General features: G+C 38.7%; 1 protein-coding gene across 1 annotated transcript in view; it reads left to right on the top strand.

Annotated features, from left to right (window-relative positions):
- LOC105707392 (protein FAM47A) overlaps positions 1-13,174 on the top strand; it is a 40,351-nt gene extending 27,177 nt beyond the window's left edge. Inside the window, 7 exon segments of the mRNA XM_064364567.1 lie at positions 6,423-6,545; positions 6,580-7,181; positions 7,365-7,972; positions 8,414-9,047; positions 9,050-9,434; positions 12,602-12,721; positions 13,024-13,174. Coding sequence (XP_064220637.1) covers positions 6,423-6,545; positions 6,580-7,181; positions 7,365-7,972; positions 8,414-9,047; positions 9,050-9,434; positions 12,602-12,721; positions 13,024-13,174 — 2,623 coding nt within the window.
- The last annotated feature ends 10,123 nt before the right edge of the window (positions 13,175-23,297 follow it).

Here is a 23,297-nt window from a genome sequence, read left to right as displayed (position 1 = left end):
CATGTGTGTACCTATGCAACAATCTTGCATGTTCTTCACATGTACCCCAAAACCTAAAACGCAATTAAAAAAAAAGAAATTACAACAATTAGTAACCCTCCACTGGCTTCTAAGTGTTCAAACAAAAGAAAGAATCACGTGTATCTCATTTTAAATCAAAACCTAGAAATGATTAAGCCTAGTGAGAAAGGCATGTCAAAAGCCAAATTGAAAGCTAGGCCTCTTGTGCCAAAGTGTTAGGCTGTGAATGCAAAGGAAAAGTTCTTCAAGGAAATAAAAAAACTCTCAGTAATTAAGGTATTGAAGCAACATGCCTCAAAATAATGAGAGCCATCTATGACAAACCCGGAGCCAACATCAGGCTGAATGGTCAAAAGCTGGATGTATTTTCCTTGAAAACTGACACAAAGCAAGGATCTACTGTCTCACTAGTCCAATTCAAAATAATATTGGCAATTCTGGCCAGAGCATTAAGGCTGAAGAACTTACTCCAATATCCTAGAGAAATGAGTCATTAATGCAATCAAAATGTGGGAAACTGCCATACTTATTTATTCAGACTTCTGAGAGGTCAACATCATGCCTTATGGCTCAGAATTATCTAGTTTCTGAGGTTCTCCACAAGAAGGTAAACTTAGAGCTAATAAAAGCAAAAGAATTCCAAAGTTGGTTCGATCAGAGTGAACATGAATTAGTTTCTGAGAAAGGCTGGCAGGTGTTGTGTGTGGGCAGAAGAGGCAGCAAGGTTTCAGATAATTTGAGTCTGCTGGAGCACGAAAATGGGGTCCGGAGCTAAGTTTGCAATCAAGGTTGTAGGTAACTAAGAGCAGTCAGAAGCACACTAAGATGTCAGAACTGGGACTACTTAGGCTCTATTAAACCAATGCACTTCATCACATTATTTATTCTCATTCCCTTGTTTACTTATTCATTACATGATGCTCCACTCAGACCATTTTGACTTGCTTGAATATTTCTTTACTAGCTCCTTGGTGTTGGAGTAAATACTAAGGCAGTTGTTGCTTGTTGATTGAACAGGCCAGTCGTAATTTCTCTGCACTCTACAGTGATACCAGGTTTCTTCAATCCAAGAAGGGCTGTTTGCACAATTAAGTTGTGTACTCCTGTTTTTTTACTGCCAGTCAGGTACTCATCAAACTTTGTATCTTCTTTACTCTTCTATCATGACTTCATTATCCTGTAGGCCTACCAATTATGCACATGTTACCTAAGTGAATTATTTTGTTCACAGGCTCTACTATCAGATTTTTACATTCCCATCTAGCATTGCTGAAATTTAATTTTCTTCAAATTTGGTTACTTTCGATAATACCATTACTACTGTGGTTTTTAAACTTTTTGAAGGTCTTTGGGGCCTATAAAAGGCACAGAGCTTTAGAAAAGTAATTCTCACATATTGGTGTATATAATTTAAAGACCATGTGAAATGTAGATTACTGGCTTCACTTTGAAAAAATTATGACTTTCTATATATGGGGTAAGGGGGCCACAAGTATTCATTTTAAAGAAACTACAGCTTTCTCTTTTGTATGACTAATAGTGATTTGTTGATAATTCATCATAATACACTATACAGTTTACAATGGAAAGCTTCTATTTTAGAATAACTTTAGATTTATGAAACAGTTGCAAAGGTTGTGCAGAGCATTTTCATGTACATTTCACTCAGCTTCCCCTAAAATTAATATCTTACATTGTACATGTATTTAAACTAAAAAATAACATTGATATATTACTATTAATTAAACTTCAGACTTTATTCAGATCTGTAGATTTGTTACACCCATATCCTTTTTTGGTGCCAGGATCCAACCCAGCCTACCACATTAAATTTAGTTCTCATGTCTCTTTAATCTAAAGTCTATGACTCGTTCTCAGCCTTTACTTCTTCCCCATGACCTCTATGGTTTTAAGGAATACTCAAGAATTTTGTAGAATGTACCTGGACCTGGGTTTGTTAGATGTTTTCTCATCATTAGACTAGGATTCTGGATTTTAGGGAAGAATACTATAGCGGTAAAGTGTCTTTCTCATCCTACCAGAGGAATACATGATACCAATGTGACTTCTTACTGCTGATATTAAAATTGATCTCTTGGTTAAGGAGAGGACTGCCAGCTTTCTCCACTAAAAGGTCACTATTTTTCCCTTTCCATATTCTGTATTTTAGAATCCAGCCCATACTCTGGGGAGGGCATTTAAATTTCACCTCCTGGAGGGAGGAGTATCTATGTATACTTTTTGAAATTCTTTTAAGAAAGATTTTTACCTTTCTCCTCATTTATTTATTTGTACAATTATTTATATCAGTATGGACTCATGGATATTTTATTTTATGCTGTGTTATAATTTTTAAATTTTAATTCATTTTGTTGCTTAAATTGTCTTAACTTTGGCCACTGAGTGCTCTTTAGGTTTGGCTCCTGATCTGTTTTTATTCTTTTGTTTTCTGAGAACTTCTGTATTTTCTCGCGTAACATAATACTCCAGGCCCATCTTTTGTTTTCACTGCCACCACAGGCCTAGAATTACTCATTTCTCCAAGGATGTCTGTTTCGTGTTTTGCTTTTGTTATTCTGGAGAATGGTATTTAGAAACCAAGACCTGGGCACTGAATGTACTTGTTGCTACTTGGGTGTCATTTTTTTTCTAGTTTCTCAGCACACAGAGCTATAAAATCTATGCATGTATAGTAACCAGTATGTACACACATCTATAGTTATTTCTTTAGTTATTAATCTCTGTACATGTTAAACTACTATATATTACACATTTTTTGTTTTATGTTCTTTATTTTCTTAAGTTTTAACAGTTATTAATGTATTTTGGATATGTGTCTTTTATATAATAATCTACTCTGAAAAGTGAAAAAAATAAAATGGCTGTAAGTACAAAAACTGTTTTAAGGAACAGTCCACGAAAATTTTTGAAGATGTCTAGTTGAACTTTAGAAACTTCAATGTGTGTTTTTCTGTGGGATTATTTAGAATATAGAAGTTTTATTCAAACCCTCACCCATTTTAGATAAGTGAGTACTCACATGAGCTTGCTAGTTAGAGTACTGTTAAAGAGAATTGTTGAAGCATTTGCTCTTGAATTTAATATACATTCCATGGAATTTTTTTTAAGCAAGAAAGTTAAAAAATTTGGTCTTACCAGCTTTACATTATGAAATCTACTAAATGTCTTGAGACCTTAACATAGATTCTTATAATCGATAAATGAAAATATTTGTGATATGTAAATATATGATGTTTGCTTCTTCTTTAGACATGAAATGTAGAATATTTTTATTTTCAAATTATAGTAATACTATATAAAAAAACAACATATTATTGGATGCTTATTTTGTTCCAGACACTATACAAAATCATATTATATAGACTAACTTGATTTACACATAAATTATTTATTTGATTTAATGAGAAACCTGAGAGAAATATATATTGTGTCTATTTTGCAAAGGAGGAGCCAAAAGGAAGAGAGGCATTGATCATGCCTCATTTACAAGGAGGAACAAAGGTATACCTGCTAGTAATGGTAGAAAATATTGTTCAGTTGCACCTAACAAGGGAAATAAGAAACCTTCTTTTCAAAAACGAATAAGAATGTACAGAAAAAATTACTATATGAGGAAAAAATGATAAGCTTAAGGAATAATGCAGGCTTAATCTGCCTATAATTAAACTTTTTTTACAGAAATGCTTTTTCATAGGTATTGTTTTAAGCTTTTAAGCACCGTAAGAGAGATAAAAATTTAAATGATATTATTCAAAGGAAAATCAAGGATGGCCACTGGACGGGGTGCGGGGGGGGCGGTATAAAGACACTCAGATTGGAAAGGAAGACAGAAAACTGTCTTTATTCACAGATGTAATTATCATATATACAGAAAATTCAATGAAATGTACAAAAATGCTCCTGAACATAATGAGCGAGTTTACCAAGGTTGTATGATACAAGATGGATATATAAAATCAATATTTATATATGCTAACAACAAAAAATTGGAAATTGCAATTAAAAAGTACTATATATAATAGTATTAAAAAAGCATTTAGAAAAATATCTGGAGAGAAAAAGATGTGAAAGACACATAGACGCCGGCGCGGTGGCTCACGCCTTTAATCCCAGCACTTTGGGAGGCCGAGGTGGGAGGATCACGAGGTCAAGAGATTGAGACCATCCTAGTCAACAAGGTGAAACCCCGTCTCTACTAAAAATACAAAAATTAGCTGGGCACGGTGGCACACGCCTGTAGTCCCAGCTACTCGGGAGGCTGAGGCAGGAGAATTGCTTGAACCCAGGAGGCGGAGGTTGCGGTGAGCCGAGATTGCGCCACTGCACTCCAGCCTGGGTAACAAGGGCGAAACCCCGTCTCAAAAAAAAAAAAAAAAAAAGACACATAGAGTAAAAAATAAAAAATATTCCTGAGTAAATGAAAAATTACATAAACAAATGGAAAGATAAACCTTCCTCAGTGGTCAGATTTCCTATTGTTAATATGCCAATTATCTTCAAATTGATCTATAGCTTCAATAGAATCCTAATCAAAATCCAAACAGGACTTTTTTTTAAGACATAAACAAACTGATTTTAAAATTTCTATAAAAATTCAAAGGGCCCAAAAAACCAACTTTGTAAAAGAACATTGTTAAAGAACTAGTATAGCCTAATTACTAAATTTATTATAAAGCTAAAGTAATCAACAGAGTGTGAAATTTGTGTGAGAGAAAAATCAATGGAAGGGAAAAGAGTGCCCAGAAATCGACCCTCGAAAAATATAGACAACTGATATTCTACCAATTTCCAAATATAATTCAGTGGAGAAAAGAATGTCTTTACAAAAATAGTTCTGAAATTATCAGATATACGTAACCAATAGATACTTTTTTAATATATATAACTCTTTTATTAATGAGAAAACCAGTAAGATGTCACAAGTTTAAAGGAAAAATCTGAAGAACAGACACATATATGTAGACAATCACAAAGGAAGAAATAAAAGTGCTAATAGTTGCAAAACTTGTTAATAGGCCTATAAAATGTAATGGTTGTAATCATCTTTTCTACAAGGGAAAATCAAATGTATCTCTATTGGACAAAATTCATTTGCATCTCTATGGATAAGGATCATTTGCATCACTATCCGTTTTCTACAAGTTACAGAGTTGTAAAGTAGCTTAGTCGAAGGCAGTGAAAGAAAGGCACAGACCCCTATAAAATCAGAAAAGCCCCAAAGGTCTTCTAGACAAGGCCTATCTTTTCATTGAAAGGATATTCAGTAATCTTTTGACCATTCCAAAGTCTTTCACAATCTTTCTGAGAGATTTATACTTATTTTTCGAGTACAGCAGCCAGGGAGGGCGATTTTGTCAATAGATTCCTTAAAACAGTAGTGATGTTTACAGAAGATCTCCATTAAGCAGTTACCACTTTCCTACCCTATTTCCTTTTTTTCCCCCCCCAATATGTCTGTTTGTTTCAAATAATCATCATGGAAGATTTGGTATTGGAGTAATGCAGAAAATTTTAGTATTACATCCAACAAAGCTTGACTTAAGAAGAGCTAATAAACTGTTTACCATATACCTGTTAACAGGTGGTTTACTCCTAATACTTTCAAACCACTTACTAAAAGTTGACCAACTATCTGCCCCACTTGTTGCCTGCAAAGTAGTAGTCTCAAAACCAAGCAAACTAGGGGTTTCTCGGCATACTTCATTTTCATTAAAATACATTGTTAAAATAAAAACTTCAATCTATATTTTGCTGCTGTTTACAAAAATTAAGACAGATTTAAATGAAAAAAATCATTGTGACCTTTGGATAGGCAAAGTTTTCACATACATCAAAAGAAGCGCAATTCGTAAAAGAACAAATTGATAAATTGGACTTCTTCAAATTAAAAAACTTCTCTTTGACACTGTTAAGACAATGAAAGGGAAAAACCAAGGATGAAGTCAAAAATTTGCGAAACATATATGTGATAACTTATTTATATCTAGAACACAAAAAGGATTTGCAAAACTAAACATGATATCCAGCAACACAATGTAAAAGTGGGGGGGAAAAAAACAGAAACCCCAACCAAGGAGAGATAAGGATGGCAAATAAGCAAATAGAGAGATGTTCAATACCAGCAGTTATTAGGAAATGCAAATGAAACCCAGAATAAGATTCCACTACACACCTGTCAGAATCCAGGCTGCGCAGGTGATGTCAGCATTGTCCCGCCTCCAGGAAGAACCTGGGTTACGCGTGGCTCTTCGCGGTCTTCTAGCGACTAGAGCCGCAGGGATCAGGAACCGTGGAAGCTGGAGAGGTGACACCCAAGCGAGGGCCACCATAGCGGACCAGAGGCCGCAGGACTGATGAGGTACCTGGGCGTGGACTCCAAGCCCTTGGTACTGTGACATACCGCTTTCCAAGTGCTTCGTAGAGGACAAGCACAGGCACCAGAAGTTCCCGCCCATGGACACCCGGAACTGGATATTTATTAAGGAGGGCACGGACGACTTCCGCTATGGCACGACATCCGCTACGGCACAACTTCCTTTACGGCTGTACGTCTCCTGAAGATACGCTCCTTTGTTGTCGTTAGGAGTTCTTACTCCCTAAAATCTCTCACAGAGGTCCCCAGGCTGACCCCAAAAGCAGGCAGAAAAAGCTGCTCAAGAAAGCGGCCCTATTTTGCAAACTCTCGTCAGCCCAGCTAACACGTAAGGCGTTCGTAGAGGAAGTGGAACGCCAGCTTATGGCTGAGCATCCCTTGGCCATGGACCCCAATCTGGGAGAAGATACACCTCCAGATCTCCTACGACAGGTGCTGAAATTGCTGGATCCTGAGAGGAAGCTGGAGGGCGCATGGGCTTGTTATGAGGACTGGGAGAAGGCAACCGAGGAACCCACCGAGCCTGGTAAATACCCTTGTGGGGAATTCGGCCCGCAGCCTCCCGAGACTCCGGTATTATGTCCCCGCCCAGAGTCTCCTGAGACTGAAGTGTCCCATCTCCGTTCAGAGCCTCCCGAGACTGGAGTATCCCATCTCTCCCCGGAGCCACCTGAGACTGGAGTGTCCCATCTCCGTCCAGAGCCTCCCGAGATTGGAGTGTCTCATCTCTGCCCGGAGCCTCCTGAGACTCGAGTGTCCCATCTCCACCTGGAGCCTCCTGAGACTGGAGTGTCCCATGTCCATCCAGAGCCACCCGAGACTCGAGTGTCCAGTTTCCTCCTGGAGCCTCCCAAGACTCGTCGGATGTCCAGTCTCTACCCGGAGCCTCCCAAGACTGGAGTGTCCCATCTCTGCCCAGAGCCTTCTGAGACTGGAGTGCCCCTTCTCTGCCCGGAACCTCCCAACACTCGTCGGGTGTCCCGTCTCCTACGACAGGTGCTGAAACTGCTGCATATTGAGAGGAAGCTGGAGGACGCATGGGCTTGTTGTGAGACCTCGGTGAAGGCAACCGAGAAGGCAACCGAGAAAACCACCGAGCCTGGTAAATACCCTTGTGGAGAACTCTGCCCGCAGCCTGCCGAGACTCTAGTATCCCATCTCAGCCTGGAACCTCCCAACACTAGTAGGGTGTCCAGTCTCCACACAGAGCCTCCCGAGACTCATCGGGTGTCCAGTCTGTGCCCGGAGCCTCCCGAGAGTCGTCGAGTGTCCAGTGTCTGCCTGGAGCCTCCCGAGACTGGAGTGTCTCATGTCCTCCTGGAGCCTCCCAACACGCGTCAGGTGTCCAGTCTCCACCCGGATTCTCCCAAGACGCGGGTGTCCAGTCTCTGCTCGGAGCCTCCTAAGACTTGTCAAGTGTCCAGTCTCTGCCCGGAGCCTCCTGAGACTGGACTGTCCCATCTCTGCCCTGAACCTCCCATCACTTATCGGGTATCCTATCTCCTACAACAGGTGCTAAAACTGCTGGATACTGAGAAGAAGCTGGAGGACATATGGGCTTGTGGTGACGCCTGGGAGAAGGCAACCAAGGAACCCACCGAGACTAATGAATACCATTATGAGGAAGTCCACCCGCAGCCTCCCGAGACTGGAGTGTTCCATCTCTGCCCAGAGCCTCCCGAGACTTGCCTATCTCATTTCCGCTCGGAGCCTCGAGACTCGTGTATCTCATCTTCGCCCAGAACCTCCCGAGACTTGCCTATCTTATCTCCGCCGGGAGCCTCCCAAGACGCGCCAGGTGTCCAGTCTCCAGCAGGAGTCTCCCAAGACGCGGGTGTCCAGTCTCTGCCTGGAGCCTCCCGAGACTCATTGAGTGTCCAGTCTCTGCCCGGAGCCTCCGGAGACTGGAGTGTCCCATCCCCGCCTGGAACCTCCCAACACTCGTTGGTTGTCCAGTCTCCTACTACAGGTACCAAAACTGCTGAGAGAAAGCAGGAGGACGAATGATCTCATTGTGAGAACCAGGAGAAGACAACCAACAAACCCACCAAGCCTGGTAAATACCCTTGTGGGGAATTCTGCCTGAGGCCTCCTAAGACTCAGGTGTCCCATTTCTGCCTGTAGCCTCCTGAGACTCGAGTATCTCATCTCTGCCCGGAGCCTCCCGAGACTTGTCAGGTGTCCAGTCTCCGCCTGGAGCCTCCCAAGACTCGTCAGGGCTCCAGTCTCCACCCAAAAACTCGTCAGGTGTCCAGTCACTGCCCGGAGCCTCCTAAGACTGAAGTGTCCCGTCTCCGCCCTCAGCCTCCCTAAGCTCCAATGTCCCATCAGTTCTCGGAGCCTCCCAAGATTTAAGCATCCCATCTAGAAGAACTGCTTCAGGAAGATACACCAAGCACAACGGAATGCGTTTCTGACTCTCTTCAACATAGATACACATTGAGAAAATTCAGTGAGTTCTTCAAGTGGGTTCGAGACATGGGAGTTGATGAAGAATGCATCAGGAGTCTGTATGACTTTACCTCCGAGTGTGAAGCAACCTATCAAGACCAACAGAATAAGAAGATAAAAGAGTGGTCCTCAGAGCTGCAGTACAGCATGGAGCTAGATGAAATGGATGAGGTCGAATTCTCTTTACTGCTTGGATGCCACCGAATTCTTAAATTGCACACCCTGTGAAGATGAGGCATGGAGGAGCATGCTACCTCAAGCCTACGTTGTGGAAAGAGCTAAGAAGTGATGAACCTTTGATTGACCCCAATCTCTTACTTGAAAAGCCTGAGGAACCCAACATTTTTGACGATCTTTATGGACCAATTGCCTTTAAAGATTTCATTCTAAGCAAGGGCTACGAAATGCCTGGCGTCATTAAAAGGCTGTTTACCAGGAAGGGATGGACTTATATCTCTGTTAAGACTCCTATTCAAGGCGCAATTCAAGTTTACAAATGCAAAGAAGATGACGCGGCACAGATGCATTGCAAGAAGATTAGATGGTTTTCAATTTACTACTTAATTGGGTATTTCTTGCTCTCATTTTAAACATCAATCAGAATTTATGACTGACCCCATGGATGTACAACTTTGGCAGCATCTGTACATTCAATACCTAATGTTTATAAATATTTCTTAATGATCTGCTTTGACTTCATTATTTCATATATTTTATCAATTATGTGATTAATATTCACATATACTTTTCTCACATTTTTGAAGCATTGTGAATATTACATACAACCAGATATAAAAGAATTATTCTTTTTTTTTCTTTTTTTTTTGGAAACAGAGTTTCACTCTTGTTGCCCAGGCTGGAGTGCAGTGGCATGATCTCAGCTCACTGTAACCTCCGCCTCTCAGGTTCAAGAGATTCCCCTGCTTCAGCCTCCCAGGTAGCTGGGATTACAGGCATGCGCCACCACACCTAGCTCTTTTTGTATTTTTAGTAGAGACAAGGTTTCTCCATGTTGGTCAGGCTGGTCTCGAAGTCCTTACCTCAGGTGATCCACCCGTCTCCGCACTCCTAAAGTGGTGGGATTACAGGCGTGAGTCACCACGCCTGGCCAAGAATTATTCTTAAGAAGAGAAATGGGGTTGGGTACATTGGCTCATGCCTGTAATCCCTCCTCCTCTTTGGGAAGCCCAGGTGGGTGGATTGCTTGAGCCCAGAGGTTCAAGACAGTCTGGGCAACATGGTGCAACCTGGTCTCTACAAAAAATACAAAAATTAGCCAGGCATAGTGGTGCACACCTGTAGTTCCATCTACCCAGGGAGCTGAGGGAGGAGGATTGCTTCTGCACAGGTGGTTAAGACTGCAGGGAACCATGACCATACCACTGCACTACAGTATGGGTGACAGAGCAAGACCCTGTCTCAAAACAAACAAACAAAAAACCAAAATGTGCTGAGTAAAAGGAGGATTGTATAACTCTACTTATACTGAAATTGTAATTAAATAATTATGACAATTATTTTGTTAATCAAAAATTGGAGTCTATAGCCAAAATAATGTTAACACTTTTTAGTAGTAAAATTGTTATCTTCCCCTTTGGATTACATCAAACCCCCAAAACCAGTTTGAAAACTATTTATCAAAATCATAGTTGAAACTTGAGTAATGCCATTTTATCATATCTCTCAATTGAATGTATGTAAATTTTCACCATGTTCATAAACCTTTACTACAAAAGACTATTACCAAATCATATAAACAGGTGCAGAATAGGAGGCAGCTTCAACTTCCTGGCAAATCTCGTGCAAAATCGATCTGCATGAGAAAAGCTACCAAGTGACATCAAATATACTTACATATCTGTTCAAGTTCAAATAATTTTCCTTTCACTAATAGCAACTTGAAACACACTCGTAAGTTTAAAATAATAAGCAACTGCTTTACCTTTCAAAAATAGCAGGTAAAACTGTCTGGTAGAGGTAAATTTGTAGGTAAATATATTTGTAGTGTAGTAACCACTGATTAGGGCTTCTATTGCTTATTGGCACTTTTTCTTTCAGTGATGAAAGAATCCATCTGTATATGGAAGTATATGCATATATTTCATCCAAGTAAGCAGTGATATATACATCTGTCTATGAACAAATTCTGTTTGTCATGAAGTTTGTCTGTGGGCATTATGTTCCTGAAGAACCAAGTCTTTTTTTTTTCTAATGTTGTTTTCTAAGCCAAGGCCTAGAATTTCTCTTCAAATTCATCATCATAAACTTAGCTTCATGTCACCACTACATCTTACTGTATTTCTGCAATGGTTTCCAACCTGTGTCTCTTCTTGAGTGTATCTTTGCAAAATACAAGCACAGCTTATTAATTATCCAGGCTCATCTAAACTTACCTAGGTACATAAGCACTCACACACATGTGCACATACATATATGCACATGCTCCTGCATTCCAGACTCCAGGCAATATTCCTTTTCTTACCTCTGTGTCTTTCTTGTGTCTTCGTACATAATCTTCTCTTTTGTTAGGACTTCACTCAGACCATGTAATCTTGTTTCAGAGCTCTCCCCACCAAGGTCAATTTCATGATTACTTATATTAAAATCCTATGTCTGTATACAAGGACACTCATTTTCCAGTTGTCTTCCACTGAAGAATTCACTTTAATATCTTAGAGAAATGAGTCATGAATGCCTTCAAAATAAGGGAAACCCCCATACTTATTTATTCAGACTTCTGAGAGGCTAATACCATGCCTTACGGCTCAGAGTTATCTGGTTTCTGAGGTTCTCCACTGAAGCTTTGGGCTTCATGCAGCAGCATTCAATATTCACTTTCTTTCAGCAAGAAACAGATCTACTTTTCCGCATTTGGTTATGTGACCTTGCACTTCACAGAGGATGTATCCTCATCTACACAATGGACACCATATAATCAAATTCAAATCTGAGAGAGACCTAAATGATTGCCTATTAAAGTGCCTAATGCCTCAAGCATCACAGAATTGATAGTCAACATATATTTGTGGAAAAGGAGGGAGTAGGATAGGAAGAAAGGTACTAAAAATACCACAACAGAAAGATACTATTAAAAAATGAGTTTTTGATGATGTTTATCTGGTGATAGCCTTCACCTATATCACACACAATCTTAGTCGTTGCTTAAGATGAAAATGTGGTACTTGCTTTGGCTGCACATACACTAAAATTAAGATGAAAAGTGTAATTACAAAATAAGAGCCACTGGTTAGGGCTTCTATTGCTTATTGGCAATGACTACTTTCAGTGAAATAAAATTTCCTCAGAGAAATTATGCGGGTTTCTCCACACTGTAATTACACACATTGGTATTATTTGTCACACAGATATAAACAGAAACAATATTTGATCTATTTGTATTTTTAACACCAGTTGGTCTTCTGAAAACATCCTGACTTCAAATCCATAGATTTTAGAAAAAGAGGGAATTCAAGAGACCATGATATATAACTGTCCCTGTGTAGCCTAAAGCTATGAATGGTATATTCCATAAATGCTGTAATAATCAATTGTATTACAGCATCACATAGGTTTCATAAAAGCTTTGGAGAATTGGACTGAAGGAACATGTGATTTAACAAAAATGATGGCAATTATTTTTCATTTCTAGAGGCTGCATGAATGAGCAAGCCTTTGGAGCTAGGTAAAAATGAGTTCATATCACAGCACTGCCATGGTCTTATCCTGTAACTATAGGCAGAGCAGACAGAGGGAAAACACAGAGGCTCTGCTGAAGGAGGAAGAAGCTAGGAACTTTTCCTGGGGCTACTGTACACTGGAATGTGTTCCTGGTTCCCAGTTACTCCTACAGAGGGGGTGAGTTTAACAGGCAAAGAGCAACCCACCCTCACTGTGGGCCTTTGGAGTCTCAGCAGGAGACCCCCTCAACCACCATGGACACTTGACTTGGCAGGGAAAGCTACTTAAAGAAATGGTAGGGGCAGAATTCCAGCCAGGGGCAGAGCAAAGAGAGTGTCCCATGGGAGCAACTGGAGTGAAGCACTGTCAGAGATGTGCACCCCCCTAGGCTAGAATTGTATAGGAGACTGCATAGGAGTGTCCTAGACTCGCATAGGAGAATTTAGCCCTAGGGGAACTTTCAGACCTGAACTTTGCAGGGCAGTCTTACCCATGAGACAAAACCAGTCCAATCTGAGCACCTCTCTGTCTGTTGGCCTCTTGCGGGGCTCCAGCCTGGCCACAGCTGCCTGCAAGTACAGCTGCCAGGTGCCCCCGGGGCCCACACCATACCTAGTCGACCATACTTGACTGGCAGTGTTCCAGCAGAGTGGCCTCTGCAGACACACAACAGGTTGTTCACACCCATGGCCACCCTCCACATCACTATGCTAGTCTGTGTATGCCCAGGCAGACATAGCCTTCCCATCAGCACACTGGTACTGGTAACCTGCACCCTGCCATGCCACTGTTGCTGGTGTGAGTGCACCCCCTCACCAACCCCACCCTGCCACACTGTGAGGGATTGATCAGGGTGGTTGGCAAAATTACAAACATTGTAGAATAATTGCAAACCTTCTTGGAAGGCAGGGAGGTTTTTGTAAAAGTTTCAGGAAAGAATTGGCCCAAGGCCGCTAGTTCTTTTATCTTGAGGCTTGAAGTATAGAGCAGTTAACAAGGAGTTTATCTAAATGGCTTGTTGTCCTAAGACCAACCTTTGCCCCTCTGCACTTGACTGCCTCCTAAGCAGGGGGTGGGCAGAAGTTAATGATCCTCTAATGGTGTTTATCCAAAGACCCTTGTCCTTTGATCTATACTAAATAAAAGCCTACAGGGCCAGCGAGTGGGGGAGTGGGGACTGGAGGCTGTTAACTCCTTTGGGTGAATGGCCTGGACACCCTAGTCCACTCTTTCACTGAAAATCAGTGTCTGCATGAATTTATTCATCCGTATTTGGGTCAGGATCTGCCTGTCAGACCCCGACACTACACTGCTTCAAAACATCAGCAGGGACAGAACCCCCCAGCCCCACCCCTGCCAGCACCCTGCCCCTGAGCCTCAGCCACCAGAGCAAAACTAGGCATGGAAAACAGTAGACTAGCCCCCAGCCTTGAGCAGACTGCTGCCAGCCTGAACATACACAGAGGATGTACATAGTCCTGAACCCACCAATGCTCCATCTCTATGCTAAAACCACCACCTGTAGGGATAGGCACACAGTCCCAATGGGAGCTCCTCGCCCCCACCAAGCCATATTGCCACCACTGCTGCTGTGAATACCCACATCCCAGCACCCATGAGAACCATGCTGCAGCAAATGGACAAGTGTGCACCCTGCAATGCTGCTGCCGCAGTTGCTGCTGGTTCATGGGAACAAGGACAGAGCTCACTGTTACTGCCCTGTGAAGTGCTTTGGCTGGCACCATCCGCTAGAGTGTTGAGACCAGCGGTCTTGTAGCACCTCAGTCCCTCCAGTACAATAGGGTTCCTAACCTGAAGGAGCCAGAGATCAAAGCTGGGGCCTAATACAAGTCTACCAGAGTTACAGCATGAGATCCAGGCAGGAGTTCTGAGCTGAGTCTGGCCCCTCTAAAAATCTTCCAGTCATGAAGCCAGTTGACTGAATTCACCTTATGTCACAAACCCCCAAGGTCATCAAATATGATCAAAGTTAAAAAACTTTGAGGTGATTCCTCAAGGACCTAGAAATAGAAATACCATTTGACCCAGCAATCCCATTACAGGGTATATACCCAAAGAATTATAAATTGTTCTATTATAAAGACACATGCACACATATGTTCATTGCAGCACTGTTTACAATAGCAAAGACCTGTAACCAACCCAGATGTCCATCAACGATAGACTGGATAAAGAAAATGTGGCACATATACACCATGGAATACTATGCAGCCATAAAAAAATGATGAGTTCGTGTCCTTCATAGGGACATGGATGAATCTGGAAACCATCATTCTCAGCAAACTGACACAAGAACAGAAAACCAAACACTGTATGTTCTCACTCATAGGTGGGTGTTGAACAATTAGAACACATAGACACAGGGAGGAGAGCATCACACAATGCAGTCAGTTGTGGGGGCTAGGGGAGGGACAGTAGGGGGTGGGGAGGACAGGGAGGGATAATGTGGGGAGAAATACCAGATATAGGTGATGGGGGGATGAAGGCAGCAAACCACCTTGCCATGTATGTACCTATGCAACAATCCTGCATGATCTGCACATGTACCCCAGAACCTAAAGTACAATTAAAAAAAAAAAAAGAAAGAAAATGTGGCACATATACACCATGTAATACTACATGGTCATAAATAGAATGAGATCATGTCCTTTGCAGGGACATGGATGGAGCTTGAGACCACTATCTTTAGCAAACAAATGCAGGAACAGAAAACCAAATACCGCATGTTCTCATTTATAAGTGGGAGCTAAATGTTGAGAAAACATGGACACAAAGAGGGGAACAACAGACACTGGGGTCTACTTGATGGAGAAGGGTGGGAGGAGGGAGAGGAATAGAAAAAGTAACTATTGGGTACTTGGCTTACTACCTGGGTGACAAAATAATCTGTACATAAAACCCTTGTGATATAAGTTTACCTATATAACAAGCCTGCACATGTCCTCCTGAAGCTAAAATAAAAGTATATAAAAAAAACTATGCTAATTACTCTGACTGTGCTCTGTAAAGGGTACAACAAAGCCTGGATGACAGAATAGTTTACCATATAGTTTACAGTATAGTTTACCAAATACCTTTTTTTTTTTTTTTTGAGACAGAGTCTCACTCTGTCACCCAGGGTAGAGTGCAGTGGAACAATTACAGCTCACTGTAGCCTCAACCTCCCAGGCTCAAGCTATCCTTCCACCTCAGTCTCCTGAGTAGCTGTGACCACAAGTGGGTACACCATGATGCCCACTTAATTTTTTTTTATCTTGTTACCTAGGCTGGTTTGGAACTCCTGAGCTCAAGCGATTCACCCAATTCAGCCTTCCAAAGGCTGGGATTACAGATAGCATGAACCCCCACATCCAGACAGTTTACTGAACATCTTAAGCTCACTGTTGAGATTTATTGCTAATAAAAAATGATTCCTTTAAAAATATTACTGTTCATTGACAACACACCTAGTCACCCAAGAACTCTGATAGAAATTTACAGAGATACATGTTTTTTCTTGTCTGTTAACACCACATTCATTCTGCAGCCCATGGATCAGGGAGTAATTTCAACTTTTAAGTCTTATTACTTAAGAAATAAACTTCATAAGGCTAAAGCTGCCATAGATAGTGATTCCAATGATGTGTCTGGGCAAAGCAAACTGAAAATCTTCTGGAATGGAGTCACCATTCTAGATGCCATTAAAAGCATTCATGATTCATGAGAGGAGGTCAAAATATCAACCTCAACAGGAGTTTAGAGTAAGTTTATTTTAACCCTCATGGATGACCTAGAGGGGTTCAAGACTTTAGTGGAGGAAGTCACTACAGATGTAGTGGAAATGGCAAGAGAACTAGAATTAGAATTGGAGCCTGAATTGCTGCAATCACATGATTAAACTTGAGCAAATGATGAGTTTGCTTCTTTTGAATGAGTAAATAAAGTGGTTTCTTGAGATGAGAACTACTGCTGATGAAAATACTATTATCACTGTTAAAATGGCAACAAAGGATTTATACTATTACATAACCTTAATTAATAAAACAGTGGCAGGGAATGAGAGGGTTTACACCAACTTTGAAATACTTTCTACTGCAGGTAAAATGATATGAAATACCATCTCACACTACAGTGAAATATTTTGTGAAAGGAAGAGTCAATCAATGGGGCGGATTTCTTGTTGTCTTATTTTAAGAAATTGGCACAGCCACCACAACCTTCAGCAACCACCATCCTGATCAGTCAACAGTCAGCAGCATTGAGGCAAGATCCTCCAGCAGTGAAAAGATTGCAATTCACTGAAGACTCAGATGATCATTAAAAATTTTTTAGCAATAAAGTAGTCTTCACTTATGCACATTTTAAGACATAATGTTATTGCATACTTTATTAATAGTATATAGTGTAAATATAATTTTATATGCATTTGTTATAAAACATTGTGTGACTTACTTTATTGTGGTGCTTGGAGTCAAACCCACAGTATCTCCCAGGCACACTGCTTTTGATAAGATCTCATTCTATATTTTCGATCTGTATTTCCCCCCAAATGTGGCATTATTAGAAGTGGAAGAGGATAGGCATGCCAATTATTTCTGTTATAAATTGAAGATAATTATTTTTCTATTAGAAAATGAAGGCGTTTTTCCCAGAAGACCTATGAAGTTTCTAAAAAAATGTTAATGTGACACTTTTGCTCCCTCAAATAGCCATAGCCAAGATATTAGGGGAACCAAGGCGCATCCATTCATGCTATCTTGGACATATTTCATTGTTGACAAATTGTTGCTTGTTCAAAAATAAATAAAAAATATTCTGAAATTAACTGGAACTTGTAGCTTGGTTACCAAATTTTGGTTCCTACACAAAAGATAGAAGGAAGCCCTTATGGTTAATCAGCAGTTCACTATTTATCATGGGATGCTCCCTTCTGCCTTCCTGGTCCAGCCAATGAATCATTTTTTATTTTTGTATCCACACTCCTTAGTTTTTCTTTTATCCTCTATGTAGTGATTTTGTCCAACAATTCCCACCAAGGTGCGAGGAAATGATAAACTCCACAATCCCAAAGTTGACAGAAAACATCTAATAGAGAAACAGATAGCTCAATCAAAAGTATTCTTGTTTGGCTGAACGTGGTGGCTCACGTCGGTAATCCTAGCACTTTGGGAGGTGGAGGCAGGTGAATCACCTGAGGTCAGGAGTTTGAGACCAGTCTATCCAACATGACGAAACTCCATATCTACTGAAAATACAAACATTAGCCAGGTGTGGTGGCCCACTCCTGTAGTCCTGGCTACTCAGGAGGCTGAGGTAGGAGAATCACCTGAACCTAGAAGGCAGAGTTGCAGTGAGCCAAGATCACACCACTGCCCTCCAGCCTGGGTGATAGAGCAAAACTGTCTCAAAAGAAAAAAAAAATCCTTATTTTCATTATAAAACAAAGATGGATTTACCACTCTTATTTTTAAAAGAAAAGTTTTACTCACAAACTCTGGGCAGCTCATAGAAAAATTGCGTTTATAAATAAAGAGAACTCTTGCTAATTAGGCATATGACAAGATTCTGCAGCATAAAAGAAGATCACACACTTTAGTTGAGAAGAAGAAAATTATTCTGAAGCAGTTAGCAACAAGAAGCAAAGAAATCTTAGAGAAAATTATCTGCATGGTGTACTTAGTGATATTGACAAAATGTATTTTACATGGGTCATTCTGATCTTATATAGATCTTATACAGATCAAAACAAAAATGCAAATAAAGAGTGAGATAAAATGGGAGCTGAGAAGCAGACAGAAAGTAATGTAGATTTACTTTAAAAATTAAATTCTTGAAAGTATTAAAATCTGAATTAAAATGTAAGCAGAACTAAACAGTTATATTGGGAACGAATTGGGGAAAATATTTTAAGAAAGATAGAAATATGTGAAAATGTTGGAGATCATTACTGTAGAGAACAAAAAGTAGAGATATCAAAATTGTGAATTAAATATTCTTTTAAAAGGAGTCAACTAGATGGAACAGAAACAACAGTGAAAATTATGCTTAAAAATGTTTCAAAAGCTGCAGACCTCAGCCTGTGTAGTAAGATATTTCAGCAAATGTCAGGAAAGTGTATTAAATAAGCAAAATCAAAGAATTAGTCTCATGAATTTTTAAATTCAAGAAAATCATCCAATTTCAATAGGAAAATGGTAGTTCTCCAGAAGAAATAAACAAAAACAGGCTGGCTTCAGACTTTCTTATAATATTAATCACCAGAAAACAATTTTGTGACTCACAAATTTGATATGTCTCTAAGTTATTATTTATGGTGGACAGCAAAAGAAAAGCATTCTCAGAAATTAAATGGCTCAGAAATAATACTACCTATATAAATAAAGTATTTAGCAAGATACCCTATGGACCAAGAGATGTTAAAAATAAACTTAATTAAGAATTAGCAGGGAATAGTAAAATAAGTTGAATATAAGTCTAAATAGCAAGTTGTAAAATAAAATTTTAAAACGGAAATTATATTTCTAAAAAAAAATCTGTAATAAGAGCCAAAGTCTAGTGTATGTACACAGTTGATCCACATTATCTGTGGATTCCATATTTGAAAATTTGCTTACTGTTAAAACGTATTTGTAACTCCAAAATCAATACTTGTGCTATTTTTGAGGTCATTTATGGATATACATAGAGCAATGGAATATTTGAGTCACCTGATGTACACGTTCCCAGCTGAGGTTCAACTTACCTTCTTGTTTCAGCTCCATATTATAAACAAAGTCCTCTTGTAGTATATTTAGTGACACATTTTTAATATTTTTTGTGCTTTTTGGTGATTTTTCTATTTAAAGTAGCCTCTACACATAGTGCTGAGATGATGTCATTTCTACGTGAAAGAAGGCTGTGATGTCACTTACAGAGAAAATATATATTAGATAAACTTTGTCCAGGCATGAGTTATAGTGCTGTTGACACGAACTCAATTTTAATGAATCAACAATATATATTAAATAAGGTGACTTGAAACAGAAAAACACGTTAAATGAATTTACACATCAATTGATTAACAAAAACATTGTGACCGGAGACTCACAGAAATCTTACCCTGCATTAGTTAGCTAGGAGTAATAGTTTAGTATTTGATAATTTAGTATTTGTGGTGACTTCATATAATTGAACTACTGTGAAGAATGAGAATCAACTGTATGTAGAGAGTGTGTGTGTGTGTGTGTGTGTGTGTGTGTGTGTGTGTGTGTGTGTAATTCTAGAAAATAATCAGAAAATTCCTCGATTCATTTTATAAGGCTTGCATACCCGGCAAGAGGAAACATGAAACCTGAAAAAGATAAAACCAAAACAAGCATTCTCAATCTTATTTACAATTATTTTGGTAGATTGGATTGGATTATTATTCCCATTTATTCACTTTTCCCTTCCCTCTGAGAGAATCATATATCCTTGTCCATCATCATACAATATGCAGTCTCTCCCTGTGGGAGAAGTATAATTCCTCAGCTCATTAATATCAGGCTTTGTCATGCAATTGGTTTGATTAATGAAATGTGAGTAATTATGATTCTGGATAACAGTTCCCAGCAAAAGGTTTAGCAGTATGGGTGGATTTCACCAGCTCTTTTACCCTTTTTATTTATAATAAGATAAAAGATAAGGGTTGATCGCTTACCGTCCCAGGATGGTAAAGACATTGGAATAGAGCAGCAGTGGTCCACGTGTAAATTGGGGGTGAGAGAGTGAGAAAATTCTTGTAACGAATGCCACTGACATGTTGGGTGGCTCTTTACCTCAACTTAATCTAGCAAAAGTTGCCTAACAAAAAGATGGGTGCAAAGATCCTCAACAAAAACACCAAACTTGAGGAAAAACTTTGTTTAATTCAACAAATTAAATTAAATGTAAAGCATTTATTTAATATATTCATGATTTTATTAAATTGTAATAAATAATGACTATGTAAGTTTTACTCCAGAATGTATCAAATAGTTTAACAGTATGCAAATTATTAATGTAGTATATAGCAATAGGAAAAGTTTTAAAAACAATCAAACCTATGATCATGTAAATTGATCAAAAAGATAATTTGATAAAACTCAAAAGTGATTTAACAGAAAAATGCTTAATAAACAGAGTAAAATACAAATAATGAACACAATAAGCATTATTTCAATAGTGAATTCTTAGAGATTTAATGATAAGGAACAATTCAACTAGCTCTATTCTCACTGCTATCTTTGACATTGTTCTGACATTCTAGTCAATATCTAAAGGCAAAAGACGTAATAATAATTTTAAGTCTTAGAAGAGACCAAATTATGTATGTTTAGGGAGCTGCTGGAACATTATTGGAATCAAGAATAATAAAATATAAAAATAATGGCTACAGGCTAGAAAATGAACCTAGAGTAATCAGTTCAATTCATATATAACAACATATTAGTTCACGTAATGAAACAAAATATATCATTTATAATATCAACAAAAACATACATTGCATAGTCCTAAATATGTATAGATGGATACATGTAAAACAACTACATATGTATGACTTTTTAGGATTATGACTAGAATACTAAAAAATCTAAAGTAGTATTATAAATAATTCATTTTAAAAATTAACTGCTACTAGTATACAGTGGTGGTATTTTCACAAACTAACCACTATTTCTTTCTAAGGAATAAATTATTTTTATATAGAATTATGGTTCTACTTAATTCACCCTTTTTTCACAAATCTACACCTCCATTTTTAGAACTGCAGTTGCTGTTACTCTTCCTAATGGTCACTTAATAATTGGGATAGTTGCGTCCTTAAAAATAAAGTTTTTGTGTTGGTGATGCTGGTGGTGGTTTTTTGTTTTTGTTTTTTTTTTGCTGGGCTAAGTAAGCAAGCTAAGCTATCTTAAACAACCAACCATTCTGTACCAAGGAACTCACATAGTCTTATTTCATCTTCACTATATCTTAGGAAACAACAGCATTCCCATTTAACACATAAAGAAGCACAAAGCTCTATTTTTTCAATCGTTTTTATGTTTCTGAAATATAGTGTTCCTTCAGCAAAATACAGTAACACCAATATAGTATTTATACACACTGTAAGTCTATGGAAGACTAGGAGAAATTTTTCTGTGTCACTTAATTCCAGTAGGTAAAATTTTCGATTAGACATCACTAAATATTTGTTAATTTAGTTAACATCAATCACTTTATTTCAAAAGTACTTATAATAAAAAGCATGTTTATTTCTAAATATTGACATTATATCCTGTAAGGGTGTATTAGTATTTTTCACAGAAACATAATCAATAGGATCTCTCTCTTTCTCCCACTCTCCCCTTGCTTTAAAAGCACCACCACCAACAACATAGTTATGTTACTTAGATTGATTAACTCCTTCTATCAGAAATCAAATATAAAAGTAAAAGTTCTCAATATCTCACATAGGCTCAAATTTAGAATTTGAGTATAAGCAATATTAAAAACCAGATGCATGCAAGTCTTGCTTTATATCCCTATTTGTTTTCACATGTAATATTTACAATATAGAACCTAATAAGGTTCTGTTTCCTCTTGTGTTTTAGCAATTCTGAAAATTGCTTTGCTGCAGTTGCCAGTTAATGGATTGGATTTTTTTTTCTCTGTTTTGGCTTTTAACTGATGACAAAACATTTCAGGCTGAGACCTACCTCAGAAGGTTTATCTCAACCACTCCTTCAATATTATAATGTTAATTCTTGCATCATGGTGTTATATATCCCATTAAGGAAGCACTGCTAGGGACTGTGGTCTTTACTTGCGGTGGATCAGCCTCTGACTATGCTTTAATTAAATGTTTACATATCTGTCCATTCCACTGGATCATTAGTTTTTCAAGGGTAAGGGCCATATCCTGTTTATGTCCTCAGGATATAATATAATACAGAATAGATATCAGGTAGATAATAGATATCAGAAAACATGTGATAATACAGAATAGATATCAGATAATACAGAATAGAGATAATTAATGCAAAGAAAACAGCCAGTTACTAACATGAAGGAAGCTGAGTTACCAAGACCACCACCAAATTCTACAACTTTGAGCAAGTCAGTTGTAGACTCTATGCTACATTCCCTCAACTACAGAAAAAAAATCAAATCAAGTTACTAGATGGTACCTACTTCTTTTATTCAAAGCATTTTCTATAATACTTCATTCTGAAGGTGTTCAATGAACACTTCCTTAATGAATACATCATTAGATGAGCCTTCAAATTTCTCCTGGTTAATCTGAGCCATTGTCTAGAAATTATCCTTAATGAACCCCATATTGACAATGTCATTTATGGGTAAAATGTCATCCTTGAGCAGAATTGGATATTATTTTCTGATTTCTTAAAATGACAACCACTGTTTAAATTTTTTAAGTTGTTAGGGATATTAAGAATAAGCAAATCATGTTTCATAATACGTATATGTGGCCATGGTAGATGCAAAATTGAGTTCAGAAATCCTCAGAGAAAAGAGCTTACACAGAACAGCATATGATGCACTAGCTTTAGGAGGACGCTTCACATAAAAGGCCTAGTTAAGAAGAATAATTGCTCCCATTTCTTATTGTGTCCAAATGATATTCACATAATATTCCTATAATCAACTGACAAATTTGCTGGAGGTAACAAAAATGTCCAATTAGCCAACACTATTTGAACCAAACAATAGATATTCCAAATAAGCTACGCTAAGGAGGTCATTTTCCCTG

The sequence above is a fragment of the Aotus nancymaae genome, unplaced genomic scaffold (assembly GCF_030222135.1).
Source record: "Aotus nancymaae isolate 86718 unplaced genomic scaffold, 86718_ANA_hifiasm-v0.15.2.pri h1tg000058l, whole genome shotgun sequence".
NCBI lineage: Eukaryota > Metazoa > Chordata > Mammalia > Primates > Aotidae > Aotus > Aotus nancymaae.
The sequence above is the reverse complement of the archived record's forward strand: the minus strand, read 5'-3'. Positions and strand labels throughout refer to the sequence as shown.